General features: G+C 39.4%; 1 protein-coding gene across 1 annotated transcript; it reads right to left on the reverse strand.

Annotated features, from left to right (window-relative positions):
- Positions 1-1,532: 1,532 nt before the first annotated feature.
- HELLS (helicase, lymphoid specific) lies at positions 1,533-16,779 on the reverse strand. Its single transcript, XM_018069066.1, has 17 exons — positions 16,719-16,779; positions 16,190-16,231; positions 15,230-15,454; positions 14,466-14,648; positions 14,064-14,207; positions 13,270-13,463; positions 12,500-12,596; positions 11,406-11,567; positions 10,745-10,887; positions 9,430-9,568; positions 7,920-8,003; positions 7,697-7,816; positions 6,639-6,755; positions 5,536-5,695; positions 3,964-4,060; positions 3,681-3,757; positions 1,533-2,056 (listed from the first exon to the last, which is right to left on the reverse strand). The coding sequence occupies exons 1-17, from the start codon at positions 16,728-16,730 to the stop codon at positions 1,959-1,961; spliced, it is 2,094 nt and encodes a 697-aa protein (XP_017924555.1). The 5' UTR covers positions 16,731-16,779; the 3' UTR covers positions 1,533-1,958.
- Between the last annotated feature and the right edge of the window lie 9,015 nt (positions 16,780-25,794).

The following is a 25,794-nucleotide window of genomic DNA, read 5'->3' on the forward strand; positions in this document are numbered from 1 at the left end:
ATGCATTGCTTTCACTTTCTGAAGGAGGGCTAGAAAAGCAGCCACAGCTCTGCAAAGTCTCTCTAAATAACATCAAGCTCCACACACTGATAAACAGTGATAAACTCTCCATTTCACTGGTGCTACCATTAGCATTAATGCTAGTTAATGCATTTTTAGGAAGGCAGTAATTGTTATTAATTGTGCTGGATCTGGGATAAAAACTCTTTTATTTTGCACATTACCACATCACTCTGAATGTCCCCCCTTCCTCCTTCTTCCCTCCACTTTATATACTGACCATAATGCCATGTAGTCTGGAATATCCCTTTGGCCAATTCAAGTTATCTGCCCCAGCTGTGTCTCCTCCCAGCCCCTTACACACATCCAGCCTCCTCACCAGTGTGGCAGTAAAAGCAGAAAAGGCCTTGGCTCTGTGCAAACCCTGCTCAGCAATAACAAAAACATCTCTATACTATCAACCCTGTGTTAAGCACAAATCCAAAACACAGCCCCATACCAGCCACTGTGAAGAAAACTAATTCTACCTCTGCCATAACCAGCACAATCATTTACTCTTAAATCTTGTATAGGTCCTCACTAGAATTAAAGGCTGCATGAAGAAGAGTACCATAGTGTGTAAATGTAAGTACAGGTGGAGCCAGCATATGTTGGACTTTGCATTATTCAGGCTAGTAACTGAGCAGAAAACATAGCAACTTTTGTCTTTGGCAATGAACGACAAAACAGGGCTTTCAACAGGCAAAGGTCAAAGCCAGCCTACTCATTAACTTAACAGATTTAGCTGTCCCCTCAGAAAGGTATGGCAAAATATCTCTATTACAAAATAACTTTCTCTAAATCAGGCCAACAGATTACTCTCTGTGGAGAGCAAATGATCATGGAGTGAGTGAAAACTATTTTCTGCAGTGTGATAAGGTAAGTGGTATCTATACCTTGGCATAACTAGTACAATTGCAAGTGTGACAGCTCCAGCTGCAATTCCATGACCACAGCTTCTAATGACACCTGGATGACATTTTCACAAACCAGAGCTGAAAGTTTGAAAGCTGCCTGTTTCCTCCAATACTGTGTTCAGTTCTGGGCTCCTCACAATGGGAAGGACATTGAGGTGCTGGAGTGTGTCCAGAAAAGGGCAAGAAGCTGGTGAAGGGTCTGGAGCACAAGTCTTATTACAAGGAGTGGCTGAGGGAGCTGGGCGTGTTTAGCCTGGAGAAGGAAGACCTCATCACACTCTACAACTACCCAAAAGGAGGTTGTAGCAAGGTGGATGTTGGTCTCTTCTCCCAAGTAACAAATGACAGGACAAGAGGAGACAGCCTCAAGTTGCACCAGAAAAGGCTGACATTGCATATTAGGAAAAATTTCTTCACCAAAAGGCAAGTGGTGGATCCAGCAGTACCATGCTAATGGGGGGGTTGGTTGGTTTTTCAAATGTGAGATTAGCTAATGTGCTAAATGAGTAGGAAAGTGTGAATTAATGGACACAAAATAAACTTTGCTTATTTAAGAAGCCAAAATCCCTAGACCTTTAGAACAAAACAGATATTTATTTAACCAAAATAATTAGCAGAAGTTAAACACAGAAGCTACACAAATGGCTTGAACAAAGGCGCAAGTTCTCTCCCAAGTACAACCACAATTGACACCATATTTTAAACCAAAACAAATGGTGTTTTAGGACTTCCACAGGAAGATTTTTTTTTTACACAAATCTGCCAGGTTTTACCACTGAGCACAAGAACTAGCTGTAAGTGTGAAATATGCTCATTTTCTTTGTGCGAGTCTACTAAAGCTACAACAAACTATCACCTGCATTATACTCTAGAACATGTTAAAATTCACTGGAAGAACACAAGGGATTTGAACGAGGCTGTAAAGGAACTCAGCATCAAGGATCAGGTGTAAGTGACATCTCTGGAAGATCTGAAAGACTACACAGAGGCCACATTTGCACATTAAAATACACATTCTCCATTGGACTCTGATGACTCTTCCAGGACTTTGAAGACACCCATTTTTTCCTTTTTCATTTTTTCAGAGGTCTTCATTTGATCTAAGATTAAAACAAAGGTCAACAATAACAAGTGATATAGCAGACACATTTTTTCTTGGGATTTGGAAAACAAATTGATTAAATCATTTTGCTCCTTCATCAACAGTTTGCCACTAAGTTTGTATTTGAAAATATTTTTCAGTTGTATACTTCTAGAAAAAAATTCCAACATCTCTGGCTAAATCTGAATGGAAATAAACAGTTCTAAAAGCTGCCTGAAATGGTCTCATTTTCCAGAGGAAAAAAATCCAGAATGCAGTAAACCTATTTAGTGAAATTACCAGGAGAAACAGAAAAAGTTACAGCCCTGATAAGTAATATTCTTTTCTAAAATTTAAAGACCTGCAACTTGTTTTCCTAGCACTTGCCATCACTATGATGCCCTTCCAGTGAATTTAAAGCTAATAAAAAACTATTTATTCATATAAAATTTAATAATTATGGTTTATCAGGATGGAAGGTGGCATTTCAGTTTCTAAAGCATTAACTGCAGTTAGTGTCAGTAAATATTCAGTACATAATGCTAGACTAATATCTTCGTATTAACATTTTTTGACAACTTTATTATAGTTATTTTGCTTAGTATAACCAAGAAATAAAAAAGCAACCATGATAAATATGATGCACAGTAATAACACAAAGTAAATGGCACCTTCTTCAACTTGAAAAGAGAAATGAGATTGTTTTGAAGTCTGAACTTGTAAAGATAGAGGTAGACCATATTATCCATGCACCAAGAATAACTTTCTATATTAGCAGTCAGTTCACTGACGTAAGCAGTTTTATAGAACAAGGTCTTAAAACTTTTTTCCTAAATTATATAAAATATAGCAAAAATTTCCTAAGGCAGATTTATTTTATGCAAACTACACACAGCACACTTATTTAAGGCTATAATTTTTACTTCTAAATTCTGTAATGACTGGGGTTTTTTTCTGCATCTATGCTTTGGGCATTGTTCTGCTAAAGATGCTGAAGGAAACCAGGCATACTAAATCTATTAATCTTACAAAAGCATGTTAAATCTATGAACTGGACAAGAATTTTTGCTCTCTCAGGAAAGTTAAGGCTTTTTTAATAGTATTTTGGCCTGATCAAGCACGAGAATTTGCAGACAACCTCAAAAAAAAAAAATTGTGGTTTGGCTGGGCTTTTTTTTAAATAGTTGATCCACTGACAAGCCACGGTGAAAAGCTTGATTTATTTCCCAAAAAAATGTTAGACTATATTTTGAAATACAATCATATCAAAATAGGTTTTTAAACAAGTTTGCTGAAATAAACCTTTACTAAGAATAATTTCTGTTTTGATCAATTAGAGCAACTTTCCTTGAAAGTTGCTTTGCAGAACACTTCCTAATCTATGCTCTTCATTCACAGTATGCTCAGGGCACACTATGCCTGAATGTGGTTTTCTGGAGTAATTTTAAGTTCTGTTATTTCTTCTTCAGCAAACCATACTGAAAATGTCAGCAAAGGACCATAAAATATCCTTTTCCACATGAACAACACAGCTGTAAGGAAGTGAAGCTATGGCAGCTTTCTATATGCTATATACTATGAAAACTCCTACAAAATATGAATTTACTGTTGAATAAAGAAAACAGATGAAAACTCAGACTTACCAATAAGATCACTTCTATCCAAAAGTAACTCTAGATCTTTATCACTTATTACTTTTTCTTTAGATCCTTTAACCTCCCTGTTGAAGAAGAAATAATCTTTCTTAATACAGATAAAAGCATGTTAGTATTGCATAGTCAGTTTTCCCACATAGCAGAATCCCTAGGACATTCTTTGTACTAAGAAGATCCACATACCACTTCCTAAGACAAGAGAGCTATTGATAGCTGCTTGAAAGCTACTAGTTACAAACTCATGGTCCAAGAAAACATGAAATCTGCATACCTCTCATAGTCTCTGGATTTCAGTAATTCTATTAATTCCTGAGGGTCCAGGCAGCTCTTTGACTGTGCTAGGCCAGATTTGCCACCTTTAAACTGATCTGTAGAAAGAAGAAATTTTAAGAAAGTACACAGAGACTGGAACAAATAATGTAAATAGTTAAATCAATATTGGATGCATGTATTGAACAAATTACTCTTGCAAATCAGAATTAATGCTATGTTTCATTGCTCTAGCCCTCAGATAAACACACCTTACACTAACAGTCTAATTGGTGAAAAACTCAGATGACATGAAGGTTTACATGCAGGCCTTTCACTTTCTATGATGTGTATGTATTTACATATATAGTATGCAGAAGAACTGATTGAAACACCAATTCAACATGCACACACGCACACACAGAGAAGAAAAGCCTTTAGTTCTACTTACAGCAAAAACATTGTAAATAAAGTTAGGTGGTGGATGCTGAGGTTTGTTCCCTTTGTATTGTAAGCTGGTTGAAACAAAGTAAGCAGTATTAACCGCAGGACAGTAAATATGTGAAAGGCCCGTGGTTTGCAGAGACCAGCCCTCAGTTTAATGAAACAGACAGACATGACAAAATAATACCGTGACACAGGCTGGATTCTTGGAGACTATGCTAGTACCTGTTTACAGCAAACCTGGATGTCAGTCCAAATAACCCACATAAAATATTATATACTTCAGTATATGGCAGGAATATACTATTACAGCCCATTCTGCACTCATCTTGCTCATGTGCTCTTGTGTGCTCATTGTGCCACTTCGGTTTTAACTTCAGTCTGGACCATAATCAAATCATTAAAAAACCCAAACCAAACAAAAAAAAACTTACATTGGTCAATAACATGCCTATAAAAAGTCAGATGGCAGTCTCAGCAGTCATACTAGGACAACAGTGGCAAAGGCATTACAAAGAAGGCTAATGCTAGGATAAAGTAAGCATCTAACAAAGATTAGCTAACATAATCCAAAACCAGAGACAAACCACAGCTTAGGCTTGACAAGCATTGCACCATGCAGTAGGCAGTTAGAGGTGTGGCCTTTTTGCCCCTTTATGCCCTCTGAAAATGCCTTTTTTTCCCCTTAATATGAGAATATAAGAACTATGAGAAGTTTTTAACCTCCTAATATAAGACTAGTTACTGTTCAGAAGCCCACACCAAGTCACAAGAATTGCAATTTTTCAAGAGAGCTTAATGTTTGAAATTGTTACATATGCAGAACTACAGTCCAAATGTCAGAGTAAGCTGCAGAAGCAAAGCAGAATTCATATAGATTCTATATGAGAAAAATTTATCCTTGAGACACTTCAAACCTATCACATTCTAAAGGCTTTTGAGTATGACCAGCTCTATAATCAAGAATCACCACTGCCCATCCATGAAACCAAGGCCTGTTGTTCTATTCAGCACTGTTTCATTGTTCAAACAGAACTTGTCTGTTGTGGTTATACCAGACAGGTGCAAACAGGACGCTGAAATTTGTTACAGCTTGAGATCTGAAGAAACAGCACATGTTGACATGACATCATAAGAAAAAGATACCAACTTTTGTGGATTATCAGCTTCTCCAGCTTCCTCTTGGCAGCAGCTCTCTCCACAATCTTCTGGTCAATAGTATTTGCTGTCACAAGACGATAAACAACTACTGGCTTTGTCTGGCCAATTCTGTGACACCTGTCTTGGGCCTGCAAGTCTGACTGGGGGTTCTGAGCAGACAAAGAAACAAGTTAAAAACAATTCAGCTACACCATTATCCTTTTTTAAAGGGACATATCACAAGCAGCATTTTCAATGGTGAGCTGAGAGTCAGAGCAGAAGCAGTAGGCAGGAGAGACATTGTGTAACAGAATTCTACTTGACTCTTGAATCTTTTGACTCTTAAGCTCATCCATGACAAGCTCTGCTGCTGTAGCTGCACAGGCAGAGGAACCCACCAGCTTGGGTGCTTCTGCACCCTGTGCTGCAGTTTTCACCATACAGATGTGTTTAATGAGAGATTTAGATTAGAGTTTTAGTTGTAGGTTTGTGGAAATTTTTTTTGAGAGTAAGAAAAGTATTTTAAAAGTTTTCAGGCATTTTTAAAGGTGCTTTAGCTCTTCTGAATCTGAACAGTCATGCCAACAGCAGCACTGTCTACTAAAACAAAGTGAAGAGGTCCTCAGTCATTTACTTCCATAGCTCTCTTTTTCCCAGCCTCCAGACATACAGGAGCAGTACAATCCTAGCTAGCCAAAACACATGTGGCAAGCCACAGGAGGAAATTCAAGGAACTGGGACTAACATGGTAGCTGTTGTAAACAGGGAACCCATAGAAGGTCCAGATACATTCAAACTTAAGTAATAAATCAAAAGAAGGAAATGTATCTGCAACAGAAAAACCCTCCTGCTTTTTGATAACTCAGAGGCAAACAGGCTAGTTTTAGAAACCAACTTGTAATGTTGTATTCAATAACGTAGGACTTTTCAAATGAGGCTGCATTATCTCACAAAATGTTTGCACACACTACATACTATTATCTTCATGTAACACCTCTTTAAAGTTATAGAAATGGTCTATGCCATAAGGGGTTCATAAATGATTGTCAAAAGCAGCAACAGAGAAAGAATTGTATGACACATATCACTAGGTTTAACAATCTGTCAACATACCCAGTCACTGTCATATATGATAACTGTGTCTGCCGCTGTTAAGTTAATGCCCAGGCCTCCAGCTCTTGTACTCACTAAGAACAGGAAGACTTCAGGGTCAGTGTTAAATTGATGCATCTGGAAGAGAATTCATCCATTAAAAAAAGCAGATGGATCCAACACACCATAGCTTATCTTTTATTTTTGAGAGACCTACATTTAAAAAGATAAAATACAGCACAAGCTGTCAGAGCCTTTAAAAAACACTGCATGCACCTGGGACAGGACAAGACCAAGAAGTGAAACAACTGTGTTTTCTTATCTTATGCTTCCAGTCAGTGAGATGTCTAACACATAGAGTGGAGATGACTACAGTGAGGTATGGTCCAAATTACATTCACCTCCACATGATCTACCACCCAGTGATGAGCAAGGTGTCCATTGTCCAAGCTGGCAAAGTCTAAAGACATAGTTACTTCTGGATACAAATGAGAGTCTAATGCCAACATGACTGTAACTTTCAGCCACTCTGGTAAAAAACTGAGAGTGTATATAATTTTCAGGACTTTGATCACAGCAGAGAAAAAGAAACCATTATCCCACACCCAGGCTCTCTAAAAGACCCATAACTTCTGGGATCCCCTGGACACCAGCAAATCATGGAACTGAGAAGAGCCTTGCTGAACTTGCAGTACAAAATTCCACCAGCTTAATAGAAGTCATTATAGCTTGCTGACATGTTAGTTAGCCTTTCCTCTTTACAAATCAGGTTTAACAGTAGCAACCTCAGTGTTTAGGGGTTCAGTTTTCCTCAGCCACATCAGTGGCACAGAAAAAAAATGTGGAAACAGAGTATATGAGCACCCACCAGTCCAGGCATACCCCAAGATACTGGTTAGTAGCACACCTAATTGCTTTAGTATTTCTGTGCTGCAGATATCAAAGCAGAAGTAAAGACACTTTTCAACATAGATGTGTTTTGCCTATTAAAGGTTAAATACTGTACAAAATCATGTTCCACTGTCACAGGGACAAGTAGAATTTGCTAACACTCTTGAAGGGCATGTACACCTACTTACATTTTCTTCTCTCTCCGAGTAGGACATAGAGCCATCCAATCGACTGAATTTGAAGTCTCTCAGATAACAGTAATCCATCAAAATGTCAAGCATCATAGTCATTTGTGAGAACAACAAGACCTAAAAAACCAGAAAGATTCCTCAATACAATTTTCTGTTCATAAGGAGACAAGTGTATCTCCTTCCTCCTCCACCCCCTTCTGCAACAAATCTTTAGCTTTACCTTATGTCCTCTCTTCTTCAGTTCTGGAAGCATTCGGTCCAAGAGTAGAAACTTGCCTGAATTCTTTACTAGATCTTCATCAACCTTGGAACAGGGAAGAGGGGATCATATATTAGGAGAGCAGGATACCAAAGGCTTCCCCAACTCAGAAGCATCAAAAAAAGCTGTCTGAAAGCCTCTCACTGAAACAAACATGCACCACCTTTTTAACTAAAAGCCTAAGATTGGAAGCAACACTAATTTCAGCAAACAACCTTGAATCAGTTAAATCATGATAAAACTAAATTGAACCCAAAACTGGGCATTTCATATGCCCAAATAATTTAAAAAATAAAACTAATTAGTTTTCATCCCATTTCTAGAAGGAGAAACCCTGATGTTAATTTTTCCTCATGGAAGAGCATTGATACTTCTTTCCCTGCTTGTAACTAAGGCACAAGGCTTCCACCTACTGGACACAAGGAGGCACCGCTGAGCAAGTTACCACACATCAGCCAAGAGGTAAAAGTTCACAGCACAAGTTTCCACACTGTGGCCTTAAACCCCTCTTCTGCTCAAGAGTTTGTTAGATCTAATTCTTGCTATGGGCCAAGAGCAGGGATATAGAAACAAACTAAGGTTTGAACCATACAGCAGCTACCTTGAATAATTCTGAATGCATCTGGCTGAGCAGGTACTAACTCCTGCAGGTGGTGTCAACTGTCAGAGTGTCTGCATTTTCTACACATTAACTAATTTTCCCTCACCACCCCAGACTGGGGTATCTGCTTTCTATACACTAACTTTACACTGATAAACTTGCTTGCTCCTGAGTGGAGCTGAACCTGTTATCACAGGTAAATAGGAAAACATGACTACACATGCCCACAAACGTACATTTAGAACGTGCACACAATGCCCAGTTGTTCCAAGATTTTTCCAATTTAAATTACTTCATACTTTCCTATATTGCCAACTGTTTTGTGTAGATTAAAGTACCATCTGGCCTTTGTGATATAACTTGGATTCTCCCCCTTTTGAGGAAGAGAAGGGATACTGTATCCTCTAAGCAGACGACTCTGTTGTACTTGGTTCAGTCCTTCAACAACTCACACTTAGATGTTACCGCTGCACCTCCTGCAGTGTGTACAATTTATGTCATGAACAGTTCACCAAGGGTCAGCATGTTTCAAAAAATAACTCTTGTGAGGAGATCTTGAGGCACACTCTAAAGCACCTGGAGTCAATGGAACCCAGTTACTGTATTCCACAACTTTCCCACCAGGAGAGGAGCGCTGCCACAGTAAAGGACACTATGGCATAACTGTGCAAGGACTGAATAAACACAGAGGCTGAATGGGCAAGTGCTGCTGCAGGAAGTTTCAAATAATGATTCAATATACTGCTGGAGTTCAACAGGGAGGCATATGCCAAATACATTGAAAAGGTCATTCTTTTACTGCCATCAGCTCACAGTCTATTGCTTTTTAATGCCTGAAATAAATTTTCTCTAGTGCTTTTAAAATATTACCTTGAATTGTTGTGTAGCAGGATCCAACGGATATTCGATGAGATAGGGGTGATTACAACACTTCCTCAGTAACATCATAATATTCTGCAGTTTAAGGTTCACCTCGGAATCCATGGGAATGCTCACTTCTACCACTGGCCTTGAAAACATACATCATCTTATTAGTACTGAAAGTGTCATTATGCTACAAATATTTAAAATAAAAAAAATCACAACAAAATAAAGCAATGGATTCACATGCTGCATCAAATGTCCTCAAAATCCTTCAGAATTAGTAAAGCTATTACCAAACCAAACTTCTTATAGTGCCACACTTGGCAATGAAGGCACAACAGTGTGCCATTGCTGGTTTAAAATACAAAAGGGCAGTCAGTAGTAATTTGCAGAATTTAGCTTGAGCAAGTCACCCAGCACAAAATGGAATAGAACCAAGCCCTCTCAAGAACACATGAAGAGATCTCCTGTGGAGCAACACATAAGATATTCCACAATCAGCTCTCTGCCTATCCCATTGCAGTCACATGTAGACATTACAGGATTCACAACAAAATACAGCTACTGAGCTCTTCTACATCTAAGTACTGTCTCTGACATAGATCCATACATACCATAAAACTAATACAAACATATTTAATTGTCTCTTCTTGCAAGCCACACTGGACTACAGTAAAAATCTAGCAAAGTAAATGCATTTCAACCCTAAAGATTAACCTGGTTTTCCTTATACCCAAGGGACTTTCAACCAATTATGAGCCACTAACAGAAGGAAGAAGTGGGGGACACTTGAAGTGATGGCATTTGCCTTCCCAAGTAACTGTTACATGTGATGGGTCCCTGCTCTCCTGAAGATGGCTGAACATCTGCCTGCCCATGGGAAGCAGTGAATTAATTCCTTGTTTTGCTTTGCTTGTGTGAGCAGCTTTTGATTTCCTTGTTAAACGGTCTTTATCTCAAACCACAAGTTTTCCAGCTTTTACTCTTTCGATTCTCTCCCTGATCTCGCTGGTGGAGAAGTGAGTGAGTGAGTGAGTGAGTGAGTGAGTGAGTGGTTTTGTGGGGCTTGGCTGCTGTCTGGGGTTAAACCACAACAATGTCCTGAAGTTAACTCTAATGAGTCAGTGAGTGATGGTACAACCTAACCATTGTTATCATAGCTCAATGAATACTAGGTAAAATCAAAGAAACAAAGCCTAAAGCTTCAAGGATGGTGAACAACTAAACGCATTCTTCTTGATCAATCTCAATAAGTAAAGCTCTAGAAGCAAATTAAGAGGGAAATAAGACAGTATAATAAAGAATCTTTTGAGGCAGGCACCTCTCTTTTTCTACTTCCTCTTGCATTTTGCTGATCAATCTTTCCAAGTCATCAGGTGAGCCATTGTGTTCTTCACAATAATCAACCACTTTTCGACTACGGCGTTTTGGTCGGCCTGTAGGACTCAACTCAACTACTTCTTCCTGTGGGAAATGAGAACGTTTCCATCAGCAGCAGTTTGCTTCAGACTCGAAGGCCTGTGCTGACCCAAGAATTCTCAAAGCCAAAAAGAGGTCTCAGTGATGTACATCATGCAAGACTTACTTAGACTCAGAAGCTTTGAGTTTGGCTAAGTAGAAAACGCAGCCCAAATTTTAAACTGTAGATTTTAGATTGTAAATTTTTTAATTGTAGATTTTGAAAGTTTGTTTGATTTTAAAAAGCCACATTAATACCTTTTAAGCTGTAACTGTCAATTTTATGAAAACTGTGTTCTTTTCCCCCTCAAGCTACAAGTAATGAAGAACATATTTACACTTATATTGTTTTAGTTCTGTGCCCACAGGCCTATCACAGTAACTGCCAAAATAGATAACAAAAGGATCAGACTAAAAATTTAAGCAAAAAGGGGGTCTAGTTACAAGAGTAATGAATACCAGTGTGGTTTCACCTACAAACTACTAATAGCAAGCACATTTCTAACATCTGTATCAGCAGATACCTCATTATTTCCAAGCAGTTTCCTAATGGTGCGATTTACAATGGCAGTATAGAAAGTTTCTTGCTTCTTTGCCAGCGGTGCATATACCACAACTTCTCGTTTAGGAGGAACCTCCAGAGCAACATCAGATTTCAGTCTTCTCAGTAAGAAAGGTGTCAGAATCTGGAATGGTGAGCAGATGTTACAACTACTCAAAACTCTCAACGTGGCTAGTTTAAAAAAAAAAAACAAGACAAGACACAAACAGGCCTACTAATGTAATGCTATTTTGCCAATTTAGGCAAGGGAGTTAATTTGCATATATATTTGATTTTTTAATATGGATGCCTACTCCAAAACTTTCACTCACATGCTGGTAATGACGTGTTGAAACAACTCATCCATTGCCATTTTAAAAATCTTGAAGTGTTTAGTAAGGGTGTAGTAGTAACTACATTACAGACCTTTCATATAAATTCCAATAACTGAAAGTAATTTTATTATGAAACAGCTCATTTTGCTTGTTATATTTCCTAAATCAAGTTATTCTGGAAAAGTCTCAAACCTTTAACCAAAATAAATAAACAGTCATCAACAATTATATATAGAAGACACAGTTTAGATCTCTCACTGTCAGCCTTTGACAGGAAAATGATAGGTCTGTAAGCATTTACTTCCACACACCCTCTTAAAAAAAAAAAAAGCTTTGAGTGTTAGCCTGAAGACAGGCACATTATGTAACTAGTTTGTCAAAAGGTATTCTGTTTGACACCTAAAAGTTACATAACTTCTATCAAAGTTATCTTTCAACAAAATACATCCACCAATTAAATCTTTTGACAAACTGAAGCCTGTAAACTGTAATTAAGTATGACTAAAGTCAACTCAATTCCAGAATAAAAATGAGTAATTATCAAAGAGTTATATTGTTTCTTTAGCATTTTTAAGTGCTGTAAATTGAAAAAACCCCCACAAGTCTAAGGAAGTCAGAAGTGCCACAACAAAAACCTCAGACCCAAAATTCAGCTCCACAAACAAGATTTTTAAACACTTCATAATAATGGTTAGTGTTAAAAATAAACCATGAAAAATACAACACAAGGATAAGTGAAAACCTGATGCAGCATATGCAAGATGTTTTGCTCCCTTTCTTTAGCAATAATATCTTCAGCAGTTTCTGTAATGCTGGTAATATCAAACCAGGATTCAAAGCTATAAAAACAAAAGAAGGGAAAAAAATTGGTACCTTCGCAGCTATTATTCTTCATTATTTAAGTATACTATTCTTCTCTTATCCTGTGATTTAAGAAAAATAAAGCCCTAATATCCATCATGAATAGAAGGTGTACAGGAGGAATTTCTGAAATACACCTGTCAATTCAGATGCTTGAGGTTGTAAGTGATTTGTAAAAATACTTACACTAAGTTGAAATATTCAGTGACCTATTATATTCAATCTAGTCTGTAACTTTTTCCAAAATTAGTCTAAAAACTGTCTTGGCAGTGTTCTTCCACCTGACCCCTACCACTGCAGAAAAGGACCTGTGGGTCCTGTGTCTGCCAGCCTCACACAGCTTTCTCCAGCACCTCAGGAGAATCTCAAAGCAGCACCAGGCACTTACGGTAAGACAAACCTCTCTCACTACAAATGCTCATGTCTTTGCTCAGAGTTGAGCTTCCACTATCATGGAGATGACAATTAATTCCTTCCTTTCTGAAACAACTAAGTGTGAAGCAAGGCACATTTCAAAAAATCACACCAAATTACAACCATACCATAAAACAGCTCTTCACAAGCTGATATAAGTTTAATAATTAAAGAGTCACAATAATGCTCAAACAGAACAAACAAAGATAGTTCCCACTATCAGAGATTGCAACCTACCTTTTCAAATCATCAAACACATCTGGCAACAGGAAGTTAAGCAATGACCAAAGCTCTGCCAAGTTGTTTTGCAGGGGAGTACCAGTCAACAGGAGTTTATTGTCTGCATTAAACCGTTTCAATTCTCTGATAAGGCGGCAGTTCATATTTTTAATCCTGTGACCTTCATCTACTATCAGGTATTTCCAGTAGCACTGCTACAAAAAGGAAGGGTATTTCAGTAAACTTTAGCTTTATTTCAGTAAATTTTAGCCTTTTTTATTCCATCAAAACAGGGGCCAAATGAATTAAGTAGCAGTAGTAAGACTGATACTGCCTCCTACAAAGATTCCATTTACTGTGTTTCACTGTGCCACACTCCTAGAGCTGAGTCCAAACAGTTAATGCCATACATCTGCTTCATGGTGACTGCATTTAGTAAGCTTAGGTGGTTAAAATAAAACTACAAGAAACTCATCTTGCTGAATGAACCATTTGGATGTTAACCACAATATTTATACACTACAGTTTTTATTCCAAGCCTCCCCAACTACCACCAATAGAAAGGTAATGAAAAGAGCAGGTAGGCTGTAACTATTTGCTTACTTTTTGAATAATGTTCTGTTTGAAGAACTTCTTAAGCATTAAATTCCAGCACTACTCTACCAAGGAAGCAGAAGCAAATGCCAGCACACATGCTACAGTATGACACTTATTGTACAGGCAGCATGCGAGTTTTTTTACTGTATTCAAAAGCACTGCTGCCAGCAATGAGGCACCACACTGTCCTAGGGCTGCCAGGAGCACTCAGATACCTGCAGGGCATTTCTGTCTCGCATTGCTATTTCAAACGAAGTAATGACCACGGGATGGATCTGGAGTGATCCTTGTCGTCCATGGATTTTACGAACCAGTTTCCGACGCTCCTGCTGAGCTCCATGATAGAGCATCAGTGGAATCTGTAAAAAAGAGGTTACAAGTCAGGCAAACTAAGCTCATTTTTAACCTAAAGAGAAGACAGTAGAAATGATGAGATCTCTTACAAGAAGGCTGTAAATACACAGCAAACCACGGCAGTGTGTAGTAACCACATAAACACCACAATTAAACCAATGTTCTATACAGAGAAAGTTTCAAGGCAAAGAATTAGAATAAAAATTAAATAATTTGTGCTTTTAAACCTAAGGAAGAAAAAGAGAAGTCTTAATTTCTTTTACCTCTGGAGTAAATCTCTTGAATTCAGACATCCAATTTGGAAGAGTAGACAAAGGACCACATACTAAGAATGGACCAGGGACTCCTCGCTCCACCATCAGGGCTATTGTTGCAATACACTGGATCGTCTTCCCCAACCCCATTTCATCAGCTAAAATGCCATTAATACCATTTTCCCAAAGCATCTGCATATGCAAAAAACCAAAAGTAAGTGCAAAAGAATCAACACACCTTCAGAAAAAACAAAGATCTTTAGGAATGTACTAGCCGTGGAAACTCTTTACTAGGCCCATTTTATATCACAAATGAGGATGATTCCCTCCATTATGAATAAATACAAGCATCTGGTAAACCCCAGATATTCTCATGTAGATGTATGCATTCCAGCACCGTATGCCTGACTATGGTGCAAAAACACAGAACAGTATCAAAGGAAAGTATGTAACTTAGTATTATATCAAAAGGCACTTCACATTATATTATCCCAGGTTTTACTCATCCCAGCTCCAAAACATTTACTTAGTTTCCCTCTCTAAAAGACCAAGTTACTGTGCTGATGTTTCAGTTTTATGTAATCAAGTAGCTTCTGTGGGCATAGCTACCTCACCACAGAAAAAAGGTGCACCTCCTGGCCAACACAGCCACCTGCTCCAGCCACACTTCTTTGTGCAGACACTGCCCATTCTGACAAGCAACAGAGCAACCTCTCACAAAAGAACAGAAAGGAAGACACAGAAGTTAAATCTCATCAACAGTTGCTCCATACCCTTAGCCACTCCATGCCTTCCACTTGGTACCACCTCATTACACCACCAGTAAAAATCTTTGGCTGCTGAAAAGGCACTGGTTGTCCATTATATTTTCGTACTGGATCAAGAGATTGTTTGGCAGTGTGTCGTACAGCTTGACACAATCTATCCTTAATGACACTATTTGAGTCACCATTTTTCTGCAGGTCTTCTGGGTGCAGGTTGTCAGAAGAGCTTTCATCCTATAAAAGGAAGTTCAAGGAACACATGACAAGTGGAATGCACATCAAAGCCCAGCTAAGATACGTTTCCTGAATTTACACCACCCTTAATGTACAGTGGAGTAAGTCAGCCCCTGACACAAAGGCTTCTTTTGGGCATCTGTCAACTCAAGAGCAGACTTTTTAGATTCTTTAGTTCTTTAGAACTGAAGAGCAGTGACAGCTACTGAAGCTATTTGGTTTATAATTTTCCACCCATAAAGCAAGCAGACTTAAAACCTTCCTCATAGCAGCTGGTACTTAATGCAGCTATTTCCCTTCTGGAAGTGGGTTCTAAAGAATGTTGGGAAGCAATTCAATTAAGCATGTAGCTTTTGAACTGCAGCAAAAGCAAGAGAGACCTCACCCACTATCTCCACACTTAAATGCTTAAAAATTTCTTAAGGTCTTAAACACCAGTACAAATATTTTTTAGTAAATTCCTATTTCTTTTATTTTTGTAACTACAGGCATTCTATAAAGTATAAATACATTCAAATTCAGTCTTTTAAAAAATAAATTAGAAATTCACCTTTGATTTCTGAAATAAGTATTTAACTGCATTCACACCACCTTTTTAAACTTTAATTCAGGACTTCAGTAACTAGCAGAGATGTTTATTTACAGGCAAGTTTAGGAATATGTTATAAAGTATAAAAAGTCCTTCCTCCCTTTGGGCTTAATGCACTTTAACTGTAATAATATGTGCTGACATACCTGATTTTCCACTTTACTCTTTTTTGCCACTGATAATATTTCCTGGAAACAAAGGGAAAAAAAAAAACATGCTTATAGGCTTTTCAACCTTAAAGGTTACTATAATTTGTATCTCATGTGACCTTTTCATTTATTCTGCAATCTGAACATATTTTAAAAGCTTTCCATGCAACACCATTAATCATACAACAGCCTCTAAAACCAGACCACACACCAGAGAATACATCTCAATTACAAAGGGTAGCTGAAAATTCAACTGGCAATGTAGACTCTTCACAGCTTGCCTCCCTAAAGACTTGAAAAAACAAAAGAGCATCCAAATTCTACAGGTGTCAAAACATTGCTTGTTACATGGATCTTTGTTGGAAGAAAGTCATACCTCACAGACAGACTAGAGATGGCTGATGATCTCTGGTAGCAATGTATAAGAAAAAGGATTGATCTAAAATAGAGATGTCACAACAATTGCTTGACCCATTAAAAGTTGTGCAACAAAAATCCAGACAAGCTATTTATAGTTAAGGCCTACCTCTTTGGACATAATTTCTGAGATGTTATATGTTCCATCTTCCCTCCCTCTCTTCTTTTTTGCACCTATAAAGATAACATTTGAGTTTATATAAGGCATCAAACATTAAAGAAACCAAAACCACCAGTATTGAAAAAAGGCAAAACCTAATGCATCACCTGATTTCTCCTCTTTGCCATCAGTGGGGTTTTGACTCTAGAAAATAAACGTAGGAAAAGGTTCATCATCTTATGACTCTAACTATCATGACACAGATAAAAAGATGTAATCAGACTCAAACCATTGCCTTTGAAAGCTTCTTAAAACACTCCACTATTAGACAGTTTTCAAAAATAAAGCAAAAGAAAGGCTCTGCTTATCTTTTTTATTAGTTATTCAGTAACTTGGTTGAATAAGCAATCATTGCTAAAACAAAAAAAACTGCTGAAAACAAATTGAAACAATTTTCTCTAATATTAATTAGTCAGAAACATCCTCTTAAGATGACTGCCATGGTACGCAATTTTTAAGCACTTTTAAACAATCTTATTTATTATGGTATGTGCTTGCAACAAATGTGGGTAGAGCCTTTCCCAAATCTTCGTTCGCGAAGCCCAGCCATGACTTATGGTTAAAATACATATGGTATATTAGACAGATTCTACAAGTAAAATACTGGCTAATCAAACTTACTTATTTTAGCTACCTTGATCAAAACTAGCACTGTAATTTCTCAGACTTTTAGTCAAAAAGTTGCATAAAATAGCTACCTAATCTTACCTTGGCAGATTTTAACATCATCTCTCTCTTTTTTTCTAACTTCTCTTTCCTCCTCTGTTCCTAAACAAAATAAAAACCACACACGCAATTCTTATCTTTTCATAACACCCACAAGAGTACTATTCATTATAGAAATGATAACAGGTATAGATTACATTGTTAATACCGAGTTCCATGTACTTTATAGACTTTGTTTTTGCAATGTCACTAAAAGTCTCTGTTCTGACACAGCTTAAAATGATAAAGTAAAATTTGGACAAGAAAGTACAACTGCTCTGAATTGCTTGTCAGTAAATACTTTAAACACTTAAATACAGTAATTTAGGAAGATTCCAATAAAAATATTCCCAACTGCAAAGTCATGAAGTTCACATATACTGCAGTTAGTTTTCCATGTATCCAGTTTCCCTTTAAGTTCTACGTATTACCACTCATGTTCATTGCAGAACAGACAGCAATGTAAGTAGCCTAGAACGTCTTTAATGAAGAAGTGCTTTTATGTCTTGAAGAACTTAAGATTCTCACTCCATCTACTATTTCTACTTGCTGAAAGCAAAAGGATCCTGGAGAAAGAGATAAGAGACCTTGGTATTTATCAGATGGAGCAAGACTTAGTACTGAAACACTCACTCTAGAAAGGAAGTTCCTGCAGTCTGTCAATGTCCCTTTTTGGAGAGCATTGTCCTCAATCTTTTCCTAAGTTTCTCCCCCTCTCTCATGCATAAATTCTTATAAGCTTGCCCACAAAGGTACAGTTGAGAAAGTCAAGATAAAGCTACATATGAACTCAGCAGCCCATGGATTTAAAAAAAACACATAAAACTGTTTTATGGAAGCTATTGTTTGAGAACAGCATGGCCTCAGATCACTGTAATTTATAAACTTGTTTGAGGGAGGCCTACATTAGCATATTGAAGGCACACCTCATCCTCAGCTTTCAGTAAATAACACAAACAGGCTACTAAACTTCCTGCTTCCCAATTCTTTGCATCTTCTATCCTCCCTTCAGGTCTTCTAGCTCCCTTAAACTTCATTTCTTATTTCAAATACTTGTTTTCCTAGCACTCAGGCCAAATGAAGAATTGTAAGGGCATCAGTTCCACCTTTACTCTGTGACTTGAAAATTATAATTCATGCTCTTCCCAGTCTGATTCATCTATTAACTTATAGAACAAATTCTGAATACAATGTAAAGCACCACTTCATTCCTGTGCAGTAGGGTCCAGTAGATTTTAATGTTACAAAAGAAATCTTAAAAGTATTTTACTTTAAACAGCTGGATGGCAAAAAAACCTAAACAGGCAGCACCTTAAAAATCATCACTGCAGATCAAAATACACCTACCTCTAGTTGCTGCTGTTCCATTTTGGTTAGCAAGAATTTGGAATAAATGTTGCTTTTTTCAAGCAAATGTTGAAGCCTCTTATAGCGCATTTCACTTGATTCCCTGTCCCAAGAAGAGCGAGCCTGCCCAACAAAAAGAGATGTCAAGTATTTATAGATACTTCAGAGTTAATGTTTTTAATATAAATGGTTCTTCAGGATAACTACAATTGTGTCTCACACACACACTCCCTTTTCCCTTCCAGCCATTATACATCTGTGATTCGTGATTGTATGGACTCATATGCAGCTGTGAAATGCTGCAAAATGAAAGTAACTGAGGTCTGCATTCACTTGCATGTGCACCATACAAACACCCCGGGTAGCAGCACATGGAATTCAAGGGCTCAAAGGTGCTTTAACTCCAATTTATAGATTTAGAGCAAAATGAAATTTAAGTTTATTTGCAGTCTGCAAATTTGTGAGGAAAAAAAACCCCACCTGGCAAATTTGAGCACAGCTTCCCAAGTACTCCTCCATGTGCCATTTGCACAAAGTTACAGTTTCTCATTAAGAAGATATTCAGATAGCTATGCAACTATCACACCCAGTTTACAGAGCTCAAGACAACTCCCAATGTGAAAACAATAACTTCTGCTCGCTTTGCTTACAAAATCTAGACATACTTTTCAAAGTAACTTCTGCTGAATTAGTAATTTAGAAGTTTGCAAATTACTCTTCAAAACTCAGGTCAAGACTCCCCCAAAATGTAAAAAAAGCATGCACCTTTACAGATTCATCTAACATTGCCTGTTAAATTGAAATATCAAACAAGTCATAGAATCATTTAGTTTGGAACAGACCTAATACCATTAAGTCCATCCATCAACCAGCACTGCCAAGTTCATCATTAAACCATGTCTGTAAGAGCAAAGTCTGTGCACTCTTTGAACGTGCTTCCAGGGATGGTGGAATCATCACTTCCCCAGGCAGACTGGACCAATCCTGCACCAGTCTTTCAGTGAAGAAATTTTTCAGAATATCCTCTCTAAACCTCCCCTGGCTCAACCTCTTGTCTTACTGCTTGTTTCCAGGGAGAAGAGACCAACCCCCTCATCTGTCTACAGCCTCCTTCAGCTGGTCGTAGAAAGCAAAAAGGTATAAATTAGCATCTCCAAGAGAAACCCCAGAGAGGCAAGATGTAGAGCTTTACATGATGCTTATCTATGCCATCACCTACAGAAGAAACTGGGGGAAGGGCACACTAAGATAAAGATAAGGGCATCTTCTGAAACTTAATACACAATAGGCAGGGAAATGGGGTATTTCCTGAATCATGGGACAAATTGTGTGACACTGAAAAGGTGGAGCACAAGGTTTCTCCCCCCAAAAATCAAATCTTTATTTTCCACAAGTCATTCTAATCAGATAGTTATCACCTTATTCTTTTATGTGAGAAAGATCTATCTCTACAATTTCTCTGGGGGAAGAGATTGCATTCTTGTGATTCTCTATCCAGTTTTTATTTCCTTCTGATCTCCCCAATCCAGGTTTCACCTTCAGATGACAAGTACCTGAGCTCAGAAAGATCAACTCTTGATGGCAATGCAAGAGAGAATATAATTAAAACTAAACTACTCATTTAGCAAATTGCTATTGCTCATTTTTCATTGTAGTGAACACAGCATTCTTCCATTAACTGGTCAAACTGAAAGACTCTTCCCTTGACCAACTGCAAAAATTTCAAGGGGAAAAAAGAAAACTCAAAGATGCACAGCACTGAACTCGTGATATCTCACTTTAAGTGAACCCTTCAAGCCTCATGAAAGTGGAGGTTTCTTTCCCTTTGACTGAAAAGGTCAGAAATTTGCCTCTCTTTTTCATCACTCTACATTCATACGTATTTGCACGGTGGTATTTTGCCATTAGCCCTCAAAAAGGACTAGGAACTCTTTTGTTGAACTGCTGTACAAATCACCTGGTGGGGGGTTTGCTGAAGTGACAAGCATAAGAAACACAGAAGCTGCCCCCAAAATGCCAGTAAGCCTGAGTTAACTACATGAGTAATTCCCCTTGGTCTGACTGGCCCCAGATTGCACAAAGAAAGATTGACAGAAGCACAAAGGACAATGGAGCAATAACCCTTGCTAGAGGTAAGTTCTGTGGATTCTCAAGAAATAGAGACAACACGAAAAACACCACAGCTCCTGTAGCATTGCTACAGGAGTGGTTGTTGTGAAAGAAATTAAATTCTAAGTCCTTTTCTCAATACTTCCTGTACAATGAGATAATTTGCTCTACAAGGGTTTCCTCCTCCTTTCCTCCAAAAGAATTGCCTGTAAATTTTTTGTTCCTAGTCTGACCAAGGAATACTTGAAGTTCAGACAGGCTGTATCACCATTTACTGTTTGCAACAAAGAATATCGTGACACTTCTGGGAGAATCGGTACTATTTTCTAACTACAGTATCACAAAATACTGCATTCTATAAACATGTCCTTATAAATTCCAACTTTTTGTAGGGAAAAGAGTAATCAAAATTAGTTCCAAGCCTTAAGAGATTGGTATTTTTCATGCCCTTAAAATAATGCTTCAGTTTTTAAGACAGTGAAAAAAACATATCCACTTCGCTTCTAAAGTATATTGAGTAATAGTACTACTGCCTTGAACTAGAAGATCCTTAAGGACCCTTCCAACCCTAACCATTCTATGATCCCTTAGAACACAATTCCCCAAAAGACCATTTAAGAGAATAGTTCTTTCAAGCTTGTACTCTGATACTGATACTTTTTATCTGCACAGGTCTGGGAGCATCATGCTTTCATATTCTCTCCCCAGAACAGACTGGTTAGCATCCATCAGTGCTTAGCATCAACATATGAAAACATTCACAGCAAGAGAGAAATGAAGCATACACCACTGGCTCTGGGGATGTACCATTTCCCTGAAGCAGTCTGTATTTCCTGTAACACAAGCAAACCGAGGTATGCAAACCAAACACCGCCTCCCAGGACGATCACATGTACATATCTCCTGGCAGCAATGCCAAGTCAGGAGCAGCTCCTGGACAGCTGCGTGCAGGGTAAGGAAGCAGTGCAGACCAAGAGAGTGACTGGCATAAACCCGATCCTTTCAGCTGGGCTTTGTAAGTTAGGCTACTTCCTCGATGCAGGTCTGCATAAACTATACCTGCTACCGAAAGAAACACATAACCGGGCTTATTTCTGGAAAAAACAAATGGAATTTATACAACTGTTCTGGAGAGCTCTGCTCAAGTAACTTGTTTGGTGGGGTCTTTTTAACTAAATAAGGACCACAAGGAGGGAAAGAATGGTTATGTACACATACAGAAACACGAAGAGAAAAAAATTGTCTTTAATGTTTCAGACAGAAATTCAGAAAAATATGAACTTACTACCCTTTCTGAAATCAGCTCACTTTAAAGGCATGATACCTTACATTTTTTGGCTCAGAATAACAAAAGCAAAGAGGCAGTCTTCTCACTGCAAATTTCAATGCGTACAAAACGCAGCAAGCTTCTTGCCGTTAGCCTTTAAAAAATAAAAATAAAAATGAAAGCCTGCGGGGATGAGAAAAAGGCGCTTGTGCGCCAGTCACCGCCCGGCCCTTTTGGCAGCCGCTTCACGGCGTGTTTGTTTTGAATACGCTCAGGAGTCCGCTCGGCCCGCAGGCACCCTGAAAGGCCCGCGCCGCGCGGGCTGCCCTCTACTTCTCCAGACATATCTGCCGCTCCTGCTCTCAGCCCTAGCTGCTCCAGGCTATTCCTTCTCCTTCAGCAATGGCGGCGCTGATCACCTGCCTCTGCGCCTGCTCCCATCCATAGCTCGGATCCCAGCGGTGCTGCAAAGAGCGCACGGTTCTCCTCTGGGTGACCCCTGGCCTGTCAGCCCGCTGCGCGCCCGGCCGCCTGCCTGCGACCCTCACCCTCGCTGCTTCCTTCCGCTCGGCCCTCCTCGTTCTCTGGCGGGCATTTCGCCCCCGCTCCCGGCCACCGCGCTCCCGCGCGCGCTCGCCTCAGCGCCCGCTCCGGCGAGAAACATAAAAACCGCGCGCTGCACAATGCCCCGCGGATGAGGACGCGCCACTCTCGCGATGCGCCTTCCGCCCCGTCGGGCCTCGCCGCGGGGGCTACTGGTCTGGCTCCGGGCTTGGCTCTGGCCACGTGCGGGCAACTGGCGCGGTGCTCGGGCTGCTTCTCGCGTCGACGAATGGGCTGGCCGGGACGTCGGTGGGAGTCACCGTCCGCTGGGGTGGCTTGAGGAAAGCGACTGGACTGGCACTGAGTGGCCGTGGTCTGATCGACGTGGTGGTCTTCGGTCATAGGCTGGACTCGAAGATGTCAGGGCTCTTTTCCAAGCTGTGATCCTGTCCGGCGCCCATCGGCACCTGGACAGCATGACACGGCACCGCCTTGTCGGCTCCGTTAGTGCAGGGGCCTGGGCACTTCCTTGGACACTGCTGGCTGTGCCACGAGAGGGCAGCGGAACCCTGGAAACCCGGGTGGGAGCTGCGCTTCCTCAGCTGACGGAAAACGCTCTTTCCCCAAACAGGGACTGCGTTAAAATAAATATTTCCAGTGTTCGGAAAACAAACACTTTTGCTTCACCTAAATAACGCACAAGCTGTCAGAATAACCGGGCTTATCACTTCGAGTGCTGTGCTGGTAATTGTTCGCGCCTGTCAAATGGATCCCTGTTTTAATCCTGCTCCACGCACATGGTGACCAGCGCTCCTGGTTCTAAAAAGAGACCTGGAAAGGCAGAGGGAAGAAGAAACAGAAACACAAGTCTAGTAATAACTGAGGTGGATGGCATTCTTCTCATTCCCAAAGCCTGACAGGCCGATTCTGGATGTCATAATATGGTTTATGGCAAAGTGATTCTGCTCTCTAAGGCATAGTTGAGAGGTTAACTGGAGACAGTGCTGCATCCATTTGAGGGAAAGTTAGCAGGGAGGAATGTTATTAACCCCCAATAAAGTTATTTTATTGGCATTGTGGCAATTGAATGCAGGCTTTTTCAAGCGTCTGTTTCACTAGCAAATATTCTCAAGGCATCACAGTGAATAAACAAAAAAACCCTTTCTTTTCTAAGGCACTTTTAATTCTATGAGACCTAAGGTGCTTTCCAAACTATACCATTAAAGTCAAAAAGTCACCTAGATGACAACAGAAAGGCATCCAAGCTGGAATATGGCTTCAGTGGCTCTGGATATCAGTTGCAGGCAGGAAGCAGGGATCCCAAAGATGTAACTAGAACTTGAGGAGCACTTGCAAAGATTTTGTCTGAGATATGAACGTTAACACCTCTACTACTTAAAAAAACCCCAAAACAAAACCATAAAATTTTTACTGCTCAGAAATTGTGAGGAACAAATATATGGCTCTTATCCAAAGAAAAAAATAAGCCTCTCAGTAAAATATGTAATAGAATACAAATGTTTCATCTCATTCCTGCATCCATACGTATTATTTGGTAACATTTTTAGAATTGTGAGACAGACATACTCCACCTTACCTCAGATTATCACTTAAATCAAAACTTTGTTTCAGCCATTTCCTGCTCTGCCCAACACCTTTGTCTGCAAGCTCTTCAGGAGGAAGGGATTTGCCTGTGGGTAGTGGAGTTGTGGCTCCCTGTGGATGGCTCAGCATCACAACTGCCATTCATTTTTGCAGGAAGAGGCTGTGCTGCTGTGCAGTGACCCTCATCCTCCATCCCATCACAGCTGCTGTGGCTGTGTCCACGTCCATGTGCCCATAGACCCCCTGCTATGCCCTGCAACAGGAGAGGAGCTCTGCTAGCAGGAGAGTATTTATCTGCCTTTGTGTGTGCAGTGTGTTTCTGTGTTCAACCCGTTGTAATTTAGGGATAGAATGTTATTTTCCCTGTTTATTGGTAAAAGTCATCAGAAATAAATGACAGAATGGTAATTAATTAGCCATCTCTTTGGTGACGTTCTTATATCCAACATCCACAAAACTTGATGCAGTGAAAGCTTTGTAAAACATGTCTTTAAAAAAATATTCCAGGTAAATGCTACCAGATCAGTCAGTTGTGGTTGAAACCTGCTGGGCACATACCATTGTCTGTTTTTAACATCCCATAGACAGACAGACACTTAGAAGGGGAGTGTGCAAAAGATTCATGTCCAGTCTTGCAGACAAGGGCAATTAGCCTGGCTTAGCACACGTGAGTAAGGTGCTGTCAACAAACATCCTCCTCCAGACCCAGCTATTACCGTTGAATGAGTATGTGCTGCTTCTCACTGCTCCGCTCCAACGGCTCTTAAGACTGAGGCATCACTATTTGATATTAAAAGTCTGAGGTAACAAGAGGAATAAGGCAGTGTTTATGTAAATTGTTCATGGGGTAGATTCTAAGGGATTGGGAATAGGGCTATTTCACTGTTAAGCAGGCAGAGATGGGAGCACTTTCTGTAAGTGTAGCAGGATCCAAAAAATTATGTGTCTCTATGGCACGAATCTCCATTCACTGCTTAGCCCGAGCAAAGAAGTCATAACGTAGCTTTTATGCAGAAGCAATTAATTTTACCTCATTAGTCAGTGACTTATCAGTGCAGTACAGAAAGTCACCAGTCCATCACCTTTTGTTTCAGAAGATGAAAGTCCCTCATAATACACCTGGATGCTTCTACAGTGTAATGCAAGGTGCGGAGAAAGATGAACTTAGTGGCACAGAGGGGGCTGGGGGAAATTACAGTGCAAGAGAGCAGATAAGAGTTAGAAAAATGCAGATTGTAAACAAAGACAGTTCTGTTCTCAGGTTGGCCAAGTGGTTGCTGCTAAGTCACAGTAACCCTGGGTTGTCACCTTTGAGATTTACTTGTCACTCTGGTATGCAGTACAAGAATGTGTGTTGTTTCATCATGCACCATGCCTGCACAAGTTACCTAATGAATTTACTACAAACTGTAGAAGTAGTTTGTTGTACTAATTGCCTTGTCTGCAGAA

Source organism: Manacus vitellinus, unplaced genomic scaffold, assembly GCF_001715985.3.
Source record: "Manacus vitellinus isolate BGI_N305 unplaced genomic scaffold, ASM171598v3 scaffold_15_pilon, whole genome shotgun sequence".
Classification (NCBI taxonomy): domain Eukaryota; kingdom Metazoa; phylum Chordata; class Aves; order Passeriformes; family Pipridae; genus Manacus; species Manacus vitellinus.

What these genes read in the sequence shown, in the direction of transcription:
- HELLS (XM_018069066.1), bottom strand. An exon ending in TCTTGCATATGCTGCATCAG is followed by an intron (nt 11,568 to 12,499) that starts GTTTTCACTTAT and finishes TCACCATTCCAG; the next exon opens with ATTCTGACACCTTTCTTACT. An exon ending in GAAGCTGATAATCCACAAAA is followed by an intron (nt 4,061 to 5,535) that starts GTTGGTATCTTT and finishes TTCTTTCTACAG; the next exon opens with ATCAGTTTAAAGGTGGCAAA.